Source organism: Convolutriloba macropyga, chromosome 3 (assembly GCF_964194025.1).
Source record: "Convolutriloba macropyga chromosome 3, txConMacr16.3, whole genome shotgun sequence".
In the NCBI taxonomy this organism is placed as follows: domain Eukaryota; kingdom Metazoa; phylum Xenacoelomorpha; order Acoela; family Convolutidae; genus Convolutriloba; species Convolutriloba macropyga.
Window position 1 is genome coordinate 12362026 of NC_134470.1, and position 19192 is coordinate 12381217.

At 36.9% G+C, this 19192-nt stretch overlaps 1 protein-coding gene across 1 annotated transcript in view; it reads right to left on the reverse strand.

Annotated features, from left to right (window-relative positions):
- The window catches only part of LOC142336533 (uncharacterized), a 199309-nt gene that overhangs the window by 103062 nt on the left and 77055 nt on the right, over positions 1-19192 (reverse strand). The window contains exons 17-23 of the mRNA XM_075385441.1: positions 18335-18497; positions 17753-17959; positions 17124-17318; positions 12130-12312; positions 11203-11364; positions 10642-10833; positions 7300-7496 (exon numbers count right to left, since the gene is read on the reverse strand). Coding sequence (XP_075241556.1) covers positions 7300-7496; positions 10642-10833; positions 11203-11364; positions 12130-12312; positions 17124-17318; positions 17753-17959; positions 18335-18497 — 1299 coding nt within the window. The remainder of the gene's footprint in view (positions 1-7299; positions 7497-10641; positions 10834-11202; positions 11365-12129; positions 12313-17123; positions 17319-17752; positions 17960-18334; positions 18498-19192) is intronic.

The window sequence follows — 19192 nt, forward strand, 5'->3', positions numbered from 1 at the left end:
TCTCTGGGACAATACACTATAGATTCTTTGCGCCCCTGATACTTTTCAGGCACTGTATTAAGTTGCAAAGGTGTTAAAGGCTTATTGCTTTCGCTGCGATGACGTAAAATTGAATTGTTCACTACATCATGCTAAATAACTAGGCGCTTTTTGTCATGAAAAAATTTACTCATCTGAAATTGAGCAGATTTCCGTACTCTCATAGCGTTAGCAGTAAAACTCAGACCCAGTAAAGCATGAATAATTATTTATAATGGTCTTGCAGGGCTTGAGGCAAAGATTTTATGGCATGATACAATGAACAGGCAGCTAATATAACACCCATTTCCTTTTTTAACTAATAATTGTTATGAGCTCTGCTCAAATTCGAATCTTGTTGTCAAAAAATAATTTAGAGAAGTTCCAATGCAATCAACTTTTTTTCGCAAAACCTTGAAAGTTTGACCAATAACTGTTTTTTCTGGCACAAATCTTGGCAGCAAACATTTTGCAATCAAAGTTTCCTTTTCAAACATGCTCGGATTTGGTCAAACTTTCAAACTTTGTTGAAATAAAAACTAGAGCAAATATAACATTAGTTTTTGTGCAATACGGTTGAAATTGGCTTTTTTGTCCAAATACTTCCAAATTGGTGTTTTTTCAACAAACAAAAAGAATATGGGATAGGTTATCGGGTGAGCAGGGGAATTCCAGTTTAGCACGCTAATTTTCATGCAGTATTTTTGAGTGTTCATGCAGTAATTTTCATGCAGTGTTTTCGACAAAACGAGACAATTACATACAACAATAACGGACTTTAAACAATAACACTGCGTCAAAATTGATATTATACAATAATATGCTGCGGACAATTGATGCCGACAATTGATGTTTTTGTCGCGGCACCAGAAAAATTTGTGTAAAACACAAAATCGATCAGTCTTTATTCATCTTGAATATCGTTAAGTTAAGGCAAAGGACAACTATGTATCGTATACTTAATTCAAAAGCAACACAAACTTGAATCAGCAATTTGAGCTTTCTGTTTTGGCAGGTTCTACGTCTGCGAGCGGTCACTGATTCAAATAGTTAAACAAAAAACGAAAATTATTAGGCTAAGCAAACAATTTTGAGCTGCACTCGAAATTATATTTAGTGGGGAAATTGGTCTGCGTATTTCTCAAAAACGACAAGTAAAGCGAATTTAGAACTGAAAATCTTCGCGATAGCTTTGATATAATACGCGCAAAAGTTCTCAGTCTGATGATATAATTTATTCCCTTCATTTTACTCAGTAACAAATGCATTGAAAAATCTCATTCTAAAACGCAATTGCCTCTCTTGCTGGCATCCATCAAGGTCTGTTTGATGTTTAAGATCAAGTAATTAGACTTATTTACACAAAAGTGTCTCGGATCCACTTCAAGATAATAGCGGATACAGAATAAACCTAACATTTTTAAACTTACGTTTTGGGGAAATTTAGCGAATAGCAATTAAAACGATTAAAACGGGTACTGCAATATCCACATGATGTTATAAAGTTGTCAAGTGTTCCCAAAAGACACCTCTACATGCAAAAGAGTTGTTTAAAGTGCATTCAAATTGTATCGTTTTTTCTATGTTTTGCATCTCTTTTATTCAACTCAATGGCATCACAAACTCTGATTTGGTTTTTAAAAAAGCAACAAGGACAAAATTGTGATAATTCAAAATACTTGTCAATAGCTTTAATGTGAATAATTTAAAGCTACCGGTTGAAAAAAAAAATGGAATTGAGGTTGAACTACATCGTTGAAATTAAAAAACTCATATTTTAATTGCTTTTTGATTGCTTTTTAGATTTAATATTTTTGATTTCTGATTGCTGGTCAATTTTTGCTACGAATTCAATTGTTATAGTCACTCAACTACCTTATATAATCAATCGGATGTTGCATTTCCTCTTTTAGGTGTTTTAATTGGTATTCGCCTAATTTCCACCAAACCTTAATTCAGTTTTTTTGCCTAATGGCTACAAAAATTTCTTTCCGAGTTTTCGCCTTATGCCCTTATACTTTGGTCTTGGTCACTGAGTTTCTGTTGTCCTCAGTTCTTGCATTTATTGACGTTTGTTTCATCAAGTCATGTGCCTTGGCTTTTAAATTCAACCAATAATCGGAGTCAAGGAGTATCGACTTTAACCAACGTTTTTGGACTGTGAATAATGATTCAGTTTTTTTTCACACAGGTAAGCAATTTTGGCGCTGCAGTGTTAAGAAAAGAGGCGCTCTTTAGGTCAACTTTGTATGATAGTGATTTAAAGACCCCTACGGGACTTAAATTGGTTGCAGAATAGTTTATGGCGTTGTTACTATTGTGCATCTTTAGTGCTGGAAAAGTGTTTGTCTAAATTTGCACTGAACACTGCCTGTTGTTGGTCAAATTTACGTTCAAGTGTCTTAAGTGCATCCTATACAATTTTCCGCAGTATGCAAACTCTGCGATATGGTCTTTGCCTTTCCCATTACTAGAGTTCTTATGTATGTCAGCTTTACGTCTTCAGCAATAGACTGTGAGTCTATGGCGCTCTTGAATTGCCCAAACCATTGATGCCACTGCAGGGGATCGCAATTGTACTGTGACAATTTCTACTCGGGCAGTGGACTATTCTTCTTACTAGTTATTTCGTCCGCCCACTGTTTTACCGAATCCGCGGAATCCAATGAAGGAAACGAAGGTGTGGGATGCATTGGGCCATCCCAACACAAGGAGTTCGGAACGGTAGTTCCATACGTTGGAGGAACGATTGGTGTGACAGAGGTTGGGTTGCATGAGTTCTGATGTTAACTTGCTTTGGGATCTTGCTGCTGCTTGCACACGTTTGGAGTAGCGGAGCGATGTACGGACATGAGGGCTGTAAAACGGGGCCAGCGATAGGTTGCTTAAGTTTACTGATGTATCAACAACTGGGATTGTATTAGCAGGGACGGCAGACGGGAAGCGCCAGACGTTTGAATCCTGTAGAGAGAGAGAGAGAAAGAGATAGCTGCATGTGTTGAGAAGACACAACTTAGGGGCGTGTACCTCTTCTCTAGGGCCGCTGGATAGTTTAGGTGTTGACTAAAACATATGCACGGTAACGGATTTGCCACGGGGTTATTGACATTTAATGAGCGTGCTGGTTGTGTTGGTGGGGGCGCAAAACGAAATGCGGGTTGAATTGACAGTAGTTGCGCGGCTATAGGGTTAAGGACCGGGGAGGGAAGGGCGGTCACGTTTATGTGTACTTGTGGTTCATTAAGTGCTGGCGGAGCATAAGCGAGTGGATTCAATTTTGAGCTGCATTCGAAGCAAACAATTTTGAGCTGCATTCGAAATTATATTTAGTGGGGAAATTGGTCTGCGTGTTTCTCAAAAACGACAAGTATAGTGAATTTAGAACGGAAAATCTTAGCGATAGCTTTGATATAATACGCGCAAAAGTTCTCAGTCTGATGATATAATTTATTCCCTTCATTTTACTCAGTAACAAATGCATTGAAAAATCTCATTCTAAAACGCAATTGCCTCTCTTGCTGGCATCCATCAAGGTCTGTTTGATGTTTAAGATCAAGTAATTAGACTTATTCACACAAAAGTGTCTCGGATCCACTTCTTACTAGTTATTTCGTCCGCCCACTGTTTTACCGAATCCGCGGAATCCAATGAAGGAAACGAAGGTGTGGGATGCATTGGGCCATCCCAACACAAGGAGTTCGGAACGGTAGTTCCATACGTTGGAGGAACGATTGGTGTGACAGAGGTTGGGTTGCATGAGTTCTGATGTTAAATTGCTTTGGGATCTTGCTGCTGCTTGCACACGTTTGGAGGAGCGGAGCGATGTACGGACATGAGGGCTGTAAAACGGGGCCAGCGATAGGTTGCTTAAGTTTACTGATGTATCAACAACTGGGATTGTATTAGCAGGGACGGCAGACGGGAAGCGCCAGACGTTTGAATCCTGTAGAGAGAGAGAGAGAAAGAGATAGCTGCATGTGTTGAGAGGACACAACTTAGGGGCATGTACCTCTTCTCTAGGGCCGCTGGATAGTTTAGGTGTTGACTAAAACATATGCACGGTAACGGATTTTCCACGGGGTTATTGACATTTAATGAGCGTGCTGGTTGTGTTGGTGGGGGCGCAAAACGAAATGCGGGTTGAATTGACAGTAGTTCCGCGGCTATAGGGTTAAGGACCGGGGAGGGAAGGGCGGTCACTTTATGTGTACTTGTGGTTCATTAAGTGCTGGCGGAGCATAAGCGAGTGGATTCAATTTTTGTGAACAAAAAGGGCTGACCAGGTTCAACTGCCCTGGCATTATTGATCTCAGGGCCAGTTGGTGGGGCAACTGCAGACCATCAAAGTGCTGTGTTCGGGGCCTTTAATTGTTCTGACAGACCAAGGTTTATTTGTTTTGAGGGAGGTGTGTATTGAGGTTGTTGCTAATTAGGAATGATGTTATTTTCAAGGGGTGCATTATCATTTACAAATTTTCTATTATCGTTTTCTTGCGGCCTAATGATAAAGTGGTTTATGTAGGTCTCCAATTTACCGTGTGTATTGAGATCAAAAAGATGCGAGCTTAGAGGTTCAGCGGAAAAAACACGAATAGCTGTGGTTTGATTTGATTGAGCGGTCGAACCGGAAAGGTGCAAACAAAAACGCAAGACTAAGAAACGTTTAGGTAGTCAAAAATGTTAACGAGTTCCGCCTCCTCGAACTCAAGGCGGGTAGGAGGCCTTTTCCGACGACAGTTAGAAAGTTTTTATGGTCGGGAGCGTTTGATTACGGACTGGACGTTGTTCTTATGTGCTAACACTATAGTTAGTGTTTTCAACTCAAGCACAGTTTTTTGATGTAATGCTCTGTTTTCCTAAAGTAAACTAGTGTCTTTCTAAATAGGTTTAGACGCATTTTATTTTTTCACTGTTTGGACGGTAACTAAAGTAATACGCTTGAGCTGATCCTAATTATCAGGAGTTCTTTCTCTGGGACAATATACTATAGCTTCTTTGCGCCCCTGATACTTTTCAAGCACTGTATTAAGTTGCAAAGGTGTTAAAGGCTTATTGCTTTCGCTGCGATGACGTAAAATCGAATTGTTCCCTACATCATGCTGAATAACTAGGCGCTTTTTGTCATGAAAAAATTTACTCACCTGAAATTGAGCAGATTTCCGTACTCTCATAGCGTTAGCAGTAAAACTCAGACCCAGTAAAGCATAAAAAATTTTTTATAATGGTCTTGCAGGGCTTGAGGCAAAGATTTTATGGCATGATACAATGAACAGGCAGCTAATATAACACCCATTTCCTTTTTTAACTAATAATTGTTATGAGCTCTGCTCAAATTCGAATCTTGTTGTCAAAAAATAATTTAAAGAAGTTCCAATGCAATCAACTTTTTTTCGCAAAACCTTGAAAGTTTGACCAATAACTGTTTTTTCTGGCACAAATCTTGGCAGCAAACATTTTGCAATCAAAGTTTCCTTTTCAAGCATGCTCGGATTTGGTCAAACTTTCAAACTTTGTTGAGATAAAAATTAGAGCAAATATAACATTAGTTTTTCTGCAATACGGTTGAAATTGGCTGTTTTGTCCTAATACTTTCAAATTGGTGTTTTTTCAACAAACAAAAAGAATATGGGATAGGTTATCGGTGAGCAGGGGAATTCCAGTTTAGCACGCTACTTTCCATGCAGTATTTTCGAGTGTTCATGCAGTAACAATAATACTGCGTCAAAATTGATATTATACAATAATATGATGCGGACAATTGATGCCGACAATTGATGCTTTTGTCGCGGCACCAGAAAAATTTGTGTAAAACACAAAATCGATCAGTCTTTATTCATCTTGAATATCGTTAATTTAAGGCAAAGGACAACTGTGTATCGTATACTTAATTCAAAAACAACACAAACTTGAATCAACAATTCTAGCTCTCTTTTTTGGCAGGTTCTACGTCTGCGAGCGGTCACTGATTCAAATAGTTAAACAAAAAACGAAAATTATTAGGCTAAGCAATTAATTTTGAGCTGCATTCGAAATTATATTTAGTGGGGAAATTGGTCTGCGTATTTCTCAAGAACGACAAGTATAGTGAATTTGGAACGGAAAATCTTAGCGATAGCTTTGATATAATACGCGCAAAAGTTCTCAGTCTGATGATATAATTTATTCCCCTCATTTTACTCAGTAACAAATGCATTGAAAAATCTCATTCCAAAACGCAATTGCCTCTCTTGCTGGCATCCATCAAGGTCTGTTTGATGTTTAAGATCAAGTAATTAGACTTATTCACACAAATGTGTCTCGGATCCACTTCAAGATAATAGCGGATACAGAATAAACCTAACATTTTTAAACTTACGTTTCGGGGAAATTTAGCGAATAGCAATTAAAACGCTTAAAACGGGTACTGCAATATCCACATGATGTTATAAAGTTGTCAAGTGTTCCCAAAAGACACCTCTACATGCAAAAGAGTTGTTTAAAGTACATGCAAATTGTATCGTTTTTTCTATGTTTTGCATCTCTTTTATTCAACTCAATGGCATCACAAACTCTGATTTGGTTTTTAAAAAAGCAACAGGGACAAAATTGTGATAATTCAAAATACTTATCAATAGCTTTAATGTGAATAATTTAAAGCTACCGGTTGAAAAAAAAATTTTGGAATTGAGGTTGAACTACATCGTTGAAATTTAAAAACTCATATTTTATTTGCTTTTTCTTTTTGATTGCTTTTTAGATTTAATATTTTTGATTTCTGATTGCTGGTCAATTTTTGCTACGAATTCAATTGTTATAGTCACTCAACTACCTTATATAATCAATCGGATATTGCAGTTCCTCTTTTAAGTGTTTTAATTGGTATTCGCCTAATTTCCACCAAACCTTAATTCAGATTTTTTGCCTAATGGCTACAAAAATTTCTTTCCGAGTTTTCGCCTTATACCCTAAGCTCCCTGACAGGCAACTTTCGCTTGACAGGTAATGAGCCTTTAAATTGAGTTCAATCAGCTGATAGGATGCGACTGAATTTGTTCAGATTATGATCTTTTAAGTGTCCAATTTGTTAAAAACTTGCAAAGTTCTTTGACAAAACGTTTAAAGCCATAATACGCAGCCTATCCATCCATTCAATAATATGGTGTATTACACTACACCCTTCTGATAAGTTGACTTTTTGCCCTTTTTATAGTAATGTTGACGTTCAATGGGGGGGGGGGGGGTTGTTATGCTTTCACTAAGGTGGGGTTCTGCGGAACACCAATGGAAGATGCTAAGTTTAACCTGTCAATGAGGTGTTTGTTCTTCTGAGTGATAGAGTCATGCAAATTGGCCACTGCATCTTCACTCTCATCACTTTCACCCTCTGGCAATGCACCTGTGGACTTTTTGCACTTCCTTCTGTGTCCGTATATCTCAATTGGCAAACTGCCCTCTGAACAGAACTCGAAGAACTCCTCCGTCACTGTCAGTTTGAATTCCTGAGACAAAAGAGGACGCTCCCATTGATATCGTTAGCAATATTCATTATTTACATTATTTTTTTCCATTAACTCTTCAGGGCGAGAGGAGCTATATACTTAGACGGCTTTTGTACGTTTTTGTCCAGTCATTTGAAGGTCATTTATGCATACATTTAATGGGAAAAGAAGACTCTCGTGATTCATGCGCTGAATCATGTGAGCACTGGAATTTGAAAGCATAAAACTTGAAAGCATTTAATGCATCATATTACCAAATCTGAAACGATACAATAAAAACATCAGCCCTGCCACTATACATTTTTTATTTGAGTAAGCCGCTGAAAAACGGCAAAACCGCAAAGAAAAAAGGCATTATTTGATTTTTCAGAAGAAAAATTACCTGAGAAACCTTCAATTTCAAAGGTATTAGATATAAGGCAAATTTCAAAGGTATCAAATAAAAGGCGTCTAATTGTTTTAAAATCATTGCCAAAATTGTGTTGCTATGATACCAACACAAAAAAAGATTAAATTTCCATTGTTTTTGGTCCATATTAGACTCAATTATTTCGATGTTCACCAATTTTCTGCTGAGCAAGGTCTACTTAAAGGCAGATTAACCGAAGCAAAGATACTAGCTTTGTTGAAATGAGGGAGAACAACTTGCGTGTAGAAATTGAAGAAATTTCACGCAAGACTTTGAAAACAGCAAAAATTATTAAAACGATACAATGATCTTATGAAGAAAAAATACAAAATATTATATGTCTCTTTCATTTAAGCAACAACAGAGATTTCCATCTGGCTGACTTGATCAAAGGAAGAATTCCCAACTGTCAAAAACAAAACAGCCGCATTTAAACAATTTAGGAAAACTTAACAGATATCTTCCGAAAACTTCTTAGTTCAGAGAGTTTCTATAGTCAAAGTCGTTAGAAAATACACGTTAGAAAATCAGCAAATTAAATTTTTCCAGAAAACCCACACTACAAGCCTCCAAAACAAATAACAACATATATGCTTTTAAGTAAAACTCTCTTTTTAACTCGATAAACCATTCATGAGTATAAAGCTGTAAAATGTAGCGAAAAAATTAAAACAGCTACGTTTTTCAGAAAGCATTGGAGATTTATTAACAATTTGGTATTATGAAAAGAAAAGTAAAGTTACACTTGACACTGACTTCAGAACATTTCTTAAACATTTAAAAGTGAAGGATCCAATCAAATCCAAGTAATTTTCAATTTCAATCATTACAAGCGAAAAAAAGCTGTTTACAATACGACAAAGACAAAAACAAAAAAGAGATCAGCAGGCAAAAAATGGAGCTTAAGCAGAACTGTGAAGAATTAAAAATTCATAAGTGCATTGACCTCGAATCCAAACCACTAAAAATTTGGCGCATATTATAGCAGCTAAGACTTGCCAGTCCAAATTGATACTCTGAGAAATTGCAAAAAAAATCAGAAAAAAAATGCGAAGAATTACAAAATCCTCTATGTTTTTGCAAATGACTAGCGTCAAACTCCAAAAATTGCTTAATTTACGGAATTGAAACTACGAAGCAATGCAAACATTTAATCTTTTGAGGTAATAGTCGTCAAAACTCAAATGGAGGAGAGGATGAAGAGCACAAATTCTCCCAAACATCTGTAAGCGCAATCACTTTGAAGGAAGAACGAAACGACATCACGACAAAAACTGCTCCTCTTTTCTCTTTTCACAGTTAGAGTGAGAATAATCACGCACCAGAATTAACATATAACTGATGTTAGAACGGATCAAAATGTTCGATTAAAAAACTGCGCCTAAATATAATCTAAGCTTGTCGATTTGTAAGTATTAACTGGTGCTACTCAGTAAATTAGGTCGACGTTAACAAATCATAACATTTGTTGTTTTTCGAATTCATTTGAAGAAAAATGATCTGATTGAGAACAGTTTTCTGGAGATAGTTTTTGTAACTGAATTTCTTTTTCAATTTTCAGGGTGCCACAAAGATTTATGTAATTGAGATCAATTTTTGACAGCTTTCGTTTTGGACAATTCTTTTTGTGGCTGAATAGATGGTTTATATTTTTTCTCAGATGGTTTATATATTTTTTCACTTCTCAGCATAAAAAGAAGTAATAATGGCTAACGATTGTAAAACATTCATCAAAAGAGTTTAAATGGTCAAATGGGCTGACTATTTTGAGAAAACTATTTGAGGTCTGTACACAGAAAGCATAAAACATATATAGCAATATTTAAAAAATGTTTTCTTATATAATTACTTAAGAAATTTAGGAACAGTAACTTATTAAGTACCTAAAAAAATGAGAGCGATAACATTGGAAAAAACGTTGATATCCTGAAAAATTACACTACTGCAAAATTTTTTAAAAAACTTCTCTGAAAACTGAGAAAACTTCTGAAAATGATTTTGTTCAATTGTGAAATCTTGGGTTGCGAATTCAAGAAAAAGTCTGTTCTCTGCTTTCATTATATCGGAAATTTTGATCGAATAATTTTTCTTGTCCTAAATCGTATCTTCCCTTGAAATTTCTTCACGCATTTGTACGCATTTTTGCTTTTGTCTGATAAAAAGATAGTTTTAAAGTAAAAGTAGCCATCAAGTTGATCGATAAGCTCGCCAAAAAACAGCTTAAATATAAACTGAACAGAAACACCAACCGTGTAGTACTTGAATTATCAACGAACACAATAGTTTTCTTATTTATTGTAAACTTTCGAAAAATAGAAATCTGAGCTGGACGAGATCTGAAATTTTGCCAAACAGTGTTCAATAATAAGCGCTATTAATTGAGAGTTTTGTATCATTACCCAGGTTAAGGTGCTCGTTAACGATATCAGACATTTCGGACAAAAATCAGCGACGATCAGACCTATCCAGACAATAATTGACCATAGTTAGATTATAGCTCGTTTTTGAAACTTTGCTCGTTTTTAACTCGTTTTTAGAAAGACCCGTAGAGACAATAATTGGCCATGACCATACTCATCGAGACAAAAACTAAGATTTTACTTCATTTTAAGATTTTCATCGTCTTCAGCTTGCTTTCAGGTAGACTAATATTCTTTATTGAACTCTATACTGACAGCCAATATTGCCTAGGAACAATAAATCGAGGCGTTTATCATGCATCCAGGTTTCACTCACGTGCTCGTATTGGAAGTTAACATTTCCCACAGTATCACTGGAGGCCTTTCCGGAATCTTTGAGCTGTTGGTCCGGATCTATCTTCTGGAAAACTGAAACGGGGGTGTCCCAGCTCTGCCCCAGGAACTCAAAATTGCAGAAGACAAAGTTGGCCTTGGCCGAGGGGAGGCCTATCGCATCTTTGATTTTGAGCTGAAACAGGAAATGGTTGAACTCTTTTTTGATTTTTGATAGGCGTGAAGAGACGGCAGAAACTCAAATGTCGATAGGTGAAGTGTTTGTGAACCAATTGGAAATTTGTTCAATGCGAAACTTCAATTTAAAAGGGTAGGTTGCTTTTTTAAATGGTGCAAAAAGGTGAATTGGGTGAAGTTCCTACCTTTTCTTAATGACTTATTGTAAGCAGTCCGAGAACAGTTTTGGAAGAATGACCGAAATCAGCTTATATAAATTTGGTTAGTCAGATTACCACCCATATTTTCTCTCATATGTCATATCAATATGCCCAGGAAACAGCAGACAAAACTTAAGGAAACTCAACGAAACATGACTACAACTTGCATTGCATGTGATGGTGTTTGTGACGTTTCCATTCAGTGACGAGGCATCTGTATCATCAACAGTGATCCCTGGATTGCCCTGGACTGACGGGGACTCTGCAACTCCCTCTGAACTGGTTCTTCGAAGTAAACTTTTCTTATTCCTGCCGGCAAATGGGTCTTCCTGAAAAATGTCGCGTTCTCGATTACACCGCCAATAGTACGTATTTCAAATAATTGTAGAACTACTCCTTTACAGTAAAACTGCCTCAATTAGCCCAAAACTAGACTTCTTTAATCCTTTTATTATTTACTTAAGATTAAAACTATTTAAACTACTACTAGAGCTACTTAGAAGACTACTTAGAACTATTTTTTTCCAATATTAAGTTAATGTACTGTATTACTGCACTGAAAAGTTTTATAATTTAAGGGAACGCGATAATCTGACAGTTTTTAATATATGCTAAGATCTAATTTTTAAAAGCCGACAGTGAATTAAGAATAGAAGGTTTTTGTTTGATTTTGACCTTTGAAATGAATTTTGCTAAGCTAGCACGTTCCATTTTCTATGTTTTAGCTTTAATGCTTTTTGCATGTTTGCTGAAAATTGCAGCCCAGTGTACCGTTTCTTTTAAATTTAAATATCTCCAACTTTGAGCCTGGGCTCAATTAGGAAAACTAATTCGTTCGCCTGTCTCGTGTACTTGTTTATTGGAAGTTGAGCCCCAATCACAATTTTCATTTAAAACGCAAAATTTGAGATAAGAGTTTAGTGGTCAATTTTTTATTGCTGGGAACTAAAAAAACAGGAAAACGGCGAATAAGAGAAATAATATTAAAACAATTATCTTACTCAAAATACTTACTGTTATTGTAGACAAATTAGCCATAATGAAATGAAGTCAAGTACCAGCTGTCAGACGTTAGTGCGAAAAAGCGTATTTACATCTGTTTTTGAAGATGATGATGATGTGGTGGAGCACTGGTCTCCCTCCCCCTCTCCAAATTGAGATTGACCCTCTTCGCTGTCCCCTCCCTGGGTACTTCCCCTTTCTCCCGCATCCGCCATCCGATACCCCATCAAGCTGCCTGACGTGCGGGTCATCTCTATGCGGAGTTTGCCACACACCTGAAAAGTAGTTCCTGGGAATTTTGAATTCTGATTTTAGTTGGCGGTTCCAAGAAGTTTGAGAAATTTTGTCACTTGTGTGGTACACCAGGCGCGTGGTTTAAACTTTTTCTCGAAGAAATGCGAGAGTGCTAGAAAATTTGCAATACGATATTCACCTTCGTATTGTTTTCATGGACCCCAGTTACAAATTATGTGTTGTAATATAGCACGTTTATATGTTGAAAATTAGCACCTGTGAACTAGAGGACATAAAATCTTAGTGCTCACTAAACTGGGGGGGGGATTCGTTAGTCGAGGTTAGATATTTTAAAATTTTTCAGGTATGCCAATATCTCGCAGTTCTTGATAAACTGATAAATTAGCTTTGCTATTTCGTAAGTTTATCACAAGACTGTCTTTCATTTATTTGTGAATGTTCCGATAAATGGGCTTGCTCGGGGTAAGTTTTTTATTGAGAGCTCTACAGAAGTCACCAGGCTGCACTGGGGAAATCAAGCCTTCGCAAGGAAATCACTGAGCTTCAATCATAACTCCCGAGTCAAACTCAAAAATGTCCAACTTCTGGCATGAAGTGATCAGTAACTCAATCACACCTCAGCACTTAAATAACGACACCGCTTTGAGTAAAGAAGAATTGTTTCATGATCTGAAAAGATTTGATTGTAATGTAGTCGGGGTTGTAAATTTGCAAAGAAATGGAAATCCAGGCATTTTGACGAAATGTGTAATTTAAAAATTGGGCGAGTAATTAACGGAAGGAGAAATTTGCTACCGAAATTCAAACAGAAACAGATATGGTAGGAGAACAAGCTAGCTGAAGTCCATGCTCACATTTCGATTGAAATTATTCTTATAAATATCATACTACGAGAAGAAGAAAGTTTATACAAGTTGAGCTTGAAAACTAGATCGAACACTCGAAAACGCAAGAGCAGATCAAGAAAAAACAAAGCCAAAAAGAACAAGAAAAAGAAGCCGAAAAAACTTGCCAAGATTGATCGTGGGATTTTTAAAATAATGTCTATTTTTTAAATTTTTTTGTTATTCTTAACTAGCTCTTGGTCAAAGGTCAGTTGTATACAAGTAAGTGTACAGTTTACTTGCTTTCATTCAGCTTGGTAGGATTTCGAGCCGTCTCTGAGTCCAGTCGGCTTGAGGCAGTCCGGTGAGCCACCTGAGTTGAAAGACTTTTTCCTCAGTACTAAGCTTGATTAAAATCCAGTAGTCTCATTTTACCTTATTGTTGAAACCAATCGTCAGCCTTGTTAAATTATGTAATTTGGTAGTAACTTTGCAGCAGAATTCCAACAATCCAACCAAATCATTGTCTCTTCAAATTAAAACCGTTTATTCCTCCTTTATCATGTCCGATTCCAATCCAGACAGCAGTCCACTGAACGGTGTCAGTGGTAATGCTTCTGAAGAGCTACAGAAAAAGGTTCCGCAATTGAATTTTTTGGGACTCACAACATTGGCAAGCATTCAACAAGAAAATGAACCATCTCGAAGTCACAAGAGGCCACTCTTAGCACTAAGTCCAGCGGGAGAAGAGGAAGAGAAGGAGAAGCTACAAAATAAAATTCCATAATGGATCAAAGAAGCAATCAGTGATAGTTTTCCTACTCTCAGAGACAAATAAAAAGCTTTTCTCAAGACAACATTTAACAAAATAGTTGAAAAAAAGCTTCAAAAATTCGTTGAAAAAAGTAAAACAGCGTGCCTAACAGTAAAAGATGGAAGGGTTGCAGAACTAGAAACAATGCTGACACAAACCAGCGCGAAAAAGAGATTCTCCATAATTGCAGAGATGACCACTGATATCCAGCGAAAACTGACGATAATATTGCGAAGTTTATCACTGAAATTGGAACAACCACCAACTCGAAAGACATCGTGGCACATCTTAAGATGCTCTCTCAAACAGAGTTTCTAGAATCGTACAATCGTCGTAATAATGTTAAAAGTTTGAGGACTTTCTGAAACAATCGATGAAAATGACACACTCAGGCTAATGCTTAAACAGGGCTGGCGTTGTGGGTTGTAACAGCTGACCTAAATGTTAAAATTAATGCTAAGGATTTCTAAGTTGCTCATTGACTTCCTTCTCGATACAAGAACACACCAATCATTGTAAAATTTACTAGGCGCACCAAACAAATTGAATTGCTCAAAAAAAAACGTGCGTTAGAAAAGGTCCCTCTTTCTACAAAGTTACAATACACGAAGATGCAAATAAAGGAAAGATTTAATAGTTTTTCATCTCAATGTAAAATCAATAAAAAACACCTACTAATCTTGAATCTCTCATTTTTAGCTGAGGTATGCTGCCTCATATTGTGTGCTTAACTGAAACCAGGTTGTGTGACAACGATAAAATAAAACAAAATCCATTACGGGGCTTTGGATCCCTTATCCAGAAAAGTAGAACATCCAGGGGAGGTGGGGTAATGATTCAAACCGCAAGTGCACGCAAAATTCTGTAAGAAAAAGGGGTAAACGTTGAAGATTCTGTCTTGCGATGATTTATAACAGACCTAGGGAAACCAAAATGATATTTGTTGATAATCTTTACACTTTTCTGGAAGTCAACCAATCCTTTTCTTTTCCTTTTTTCATCTGGGGTGATTTTAACATTGACACATTACCAATGAATGCGCTGTCAAAAATTATCTGAAAAAAATATCATCTAACTGTTATGAAGTTTTTGCAAAATCAGCAACCAGGGAAACTGATACCTGTTCCACTTGTCTGGATTGTTTCGTGAATCATATTAATAATCTGTTAAACTTTGAAATTCTGAAAAATCAAATTTTTTCGCAACACAATCCAATTATTCTAAAATGCGGACAATTTTCGCAATCTGAACGTAAAACTACGTTTCCAAACACAGCTTTCCTGAAAAATTCTAGAACTGTAGAAAACTACATAGAAACTCTCCGGGTGGCAAGGTAGAAATGTAGTGGAGAAGTGCTGAGTGCTACAACTTGCTCAGAAGCTTTCAATGCTTTTAATGTCTTTTCGTTAATAACTTTTCTTAAAGTCACTGATAGATTTGCCCCAGTCTGCAGTTTCCACCTAAGCAAAATCTGCTGCCAAAATGACTCAATAAATTTTTGCTTAAAATCAAGTCAAATACGAACGAAGCACACAGAAAGTGGTGGAAAGATTGCCAAAACCAAGCCACGCTTCCAGAATTCAAAAAGTGGTGCTTGACTTTTTAAAAAGAAAACAAAAGTCAAAAAACAGTACTATCAAAATAAGTTCCAAGCTTGCCAAACAGACTCGAGCAGAACGTAGAAACTTTTGAATGACATCATCGGAAATTCCAAAACGTTTAAGGATCCCCGCTTTGGAACACTTGCAGACAAATTTATAAGCTGCCGACAGTTAAAAACAATGCAGATGATGTTGATATCACAATTTTTGTTCAATCCATGCTCTTTTTCCCAACAACAAAGCGTGAGGTTGAATCTATTTAACGCAGTTTACGAAATATGTCGTCTTCGGGAGATGACCTAATAAATAACAGTATTGTAAAAGCCTCAATAACAGCCACATTAAATGTAATTACAAATTTGACTAACCGGTCATTGAGCAAAGGTCTTTTTCCAGATAGCCTGAAAACACTCAAGATCATTCTTTTATTTAAAATTGGCTCAAAATTGAGGGAAAATAACTATCGCACAATTTCACTACTCACAACTTGGAGCAAAATTTTTGAGAAAGTCGTTTTTATTAGAGTATACGGCTATTTCGAAAAAAAGGAATTCTCTCAAGGTATCAGTTTGGTTTCTGAGACAAGCATAGCATCATTGATGAACTCGTGAAACTCACGGAAAAAATTCTTCAGTCCGGAAAAATGAACGATTTCAATTCGTTCTTTTTGGACTTGAAGAAAACTTTCGATACTATAAATCACAAAATACTGCTGACAAAACTTGAAAGATATGGTATCAGGGGGAAAAAGCTGAATGTGGTTTGTATCTTATTTAACAAATAGGAAACAAAGAGTTTTTTAAACAATGTGTCATCTGATAGGGAATTGTCACACTGCGGGGTACCAAAATGTTCGATTCTGGGTCCTCTACTCTTTCTTATTTATATTAAAACCTCCCTCAAAATTGTAATCTTAATGTCCTGCTGTTCGCTGATGACACTAAAATTGACTCAATAGGAAACAGCCCTGCTGAAATCAGTCTACGAGCGACATATTTACGAGCTACTTAAATTCGTTCTGAAATCTATTTCCAATTTCCATACCGAGGGTTATTGTAGCGAAATAAAAAAAAGGGGAATACGAGGCAATCCGAGCTGAGATTACTCGCTATACCTTGCTGCAGGAGAAAACTTGAGAAATTTTCTACCAAATATTGTGCTGCTAAACTGTATAATAAGATTAGGGAATTAAATCTTCAAACTGGAAACGTAGAAAAAATTACACGTGATGAATTATAAAATATGTAACATAAGTTAAAGGATTCTCATCTTATTAACAACCAAGAGCTAGTAAATTATATGTTTGAAATGTAGTAAAATTGAAAAACGTTTGAATATTTCTGAGTTAAATATTGGGCTAGCTGCAATAGAGAATCAGCAGGATTCCATGCAAGTCCACTTGTGTCATAAACATATCTAATAGTTGTATATATTCAATCATGTTCAAAAAATAAATTCTTTTTTTGGCAAGGGTATATCACAAAGTTTTGTCTCAGTGGGTGCCTACTGTATAGTTCATTACGTAACAAAATTCCATCGTCGAAAGTGGTACATGAACTATACAGCGACATAATGTTCCACAGTTTACCAACCTCTCCTTGTTGGCTGATGACTGGTACGTGGTGTTTGAGAGTGACGTCATAGAAGAGACACTCCAGGAAGATGTTTGCAACTCCTATGAGGTCATGGTTGTCCTGCACTTCGTAAAAGGGGTCATACAGAGACAGACCACTGCTGCACCTGTTGTCATCATTACACTCATCCTCCGCATTTGTAGGTGTTGTATTCTGAAAAAAATATTATATTTTTACAAAAGCTTCCAGTTGTATTAAAAATTATTTAATGGTTACGTAACAGTTACTGAGAAGTTCTGGCGTTTATTGAGAACCGCGAAGCGGTTCGAGACATTAAGTCAGAATTTCGAAGTGACTTCTGCAGAATCACGTAACCATGCTTAAAACACGAAACGCGCACGTTTTAGAATGATGAAAGTCAACGGAAGTCGACTTCTGGCTAAGTAGGAACTTCTGGCATTTTAACTTCTGGCACTGCAGACTTTCGGCATTTTATAATGTGCACGTGAGTGTTTTAGTTGAGCATTAGAAGGTTACTTATTTAACAATATGCAGAGCTAGATACAAAGTCGAGTAAGGAAATCGCTTTGAGAAAGAGTTTATAATTGTTTAGATCTTATTGGATTGTAACTTTCATACAATGAAACCTTGTCTTTTCCGTTTCTGTTGCTTTTTGATTCCTTCGAATTGTTGTTTACTTTCCACTCCGAGTACAATTCCCTCATCTCCACAATTCGATTGTCCAACTTTGCTAAGTTCCACACACAGGGAGGTCTTCCACTTCTCCTGACTACCACAGCTGGCTCACACAACAGACCACCTGTGCCAGCTGAGGGTCCACCTCCTCCGAGAAGCTGAAATAGTTCTAAAGTTTTCCAAATAATTTTTTAGTCCATAACATTTCAAAAACAACTCGCTTATTTGCTTACATATAACATTAAACACATCATTACTGTAAAAATGCCATAATGATAGTTACAGTTTTGTGGAGGAGACTATAATGAGATAGAACTAGTTTTTGTGGCTGAATTAGATTTTTTTAAATCTATTTTCAATGTTCATTATAAATATTTTACACCTGCTCAATGTTATTCAAAAATTTTACGGCAGGTAGCTACTATTAAACAACAAAATTTCTTGTGACTGCATAAATGAATGGGCTATTTATATCACATGCTTCTACGGGGGGGGGGGGGGGGGACTGAGTAATCGTGTCGTAAATAAAGTACCCCTCTGTTAGGAGTTAGATTGGCCGGTGGTATCTGAAGAGTGACTTTGTAAGTGGTTTTCTTGTCCATCTCTTTAGCCAGACTGTCTGCCTCTTTGGCCAGAGTCACTGTCTCACTCAACGAAGTCTTCAATCTCCTCAAACCAAGTTTGAACAGCTCGTCTCTGCAAAAAGACTATTTATTTCTGATTAATATTTAAATTGATCCGGATATTTCGGTAACATTTTACTAGTCATTAGCAGATGGCATTGTAATGAGAATGGCCTTGACTTGCTAGCTCCCACTATATAAACAAAGATATAAACATGTTAGAATCTTTTCCTTTCGTGCCTCCCTCCCCAGATTAGTGGTGGGTGCATACTATATTCAACCCCAATATGCTTATAACTGGGGGTGGAACATGTACTGGGGCGATAATGGAAAAGTGAACAGGTTAAAAAAGGCGTGCCAAACACACACAAACACACACACACAAACACACACACACACACACACACACCACCCACACATACACACACAAACACACACACACACACACACACACACACACACACACACATACACACACACACACACACACACTCACACACACACACACACACACACCACCCACACATACACACACAAACACACACACACACCACCCACACACACAGACACACAAACACACACACACACACACACACACACACACACACGTACTCACGAACGCACATACACTCATACACATACTAAAGCACACGCACGCGCTCACATACAAACAGATATAAACACACACACACATACACACAAACGCACATACACACAAAAATTGCACGTACACAACACAGACGCACATATACACACAACAAACACGAA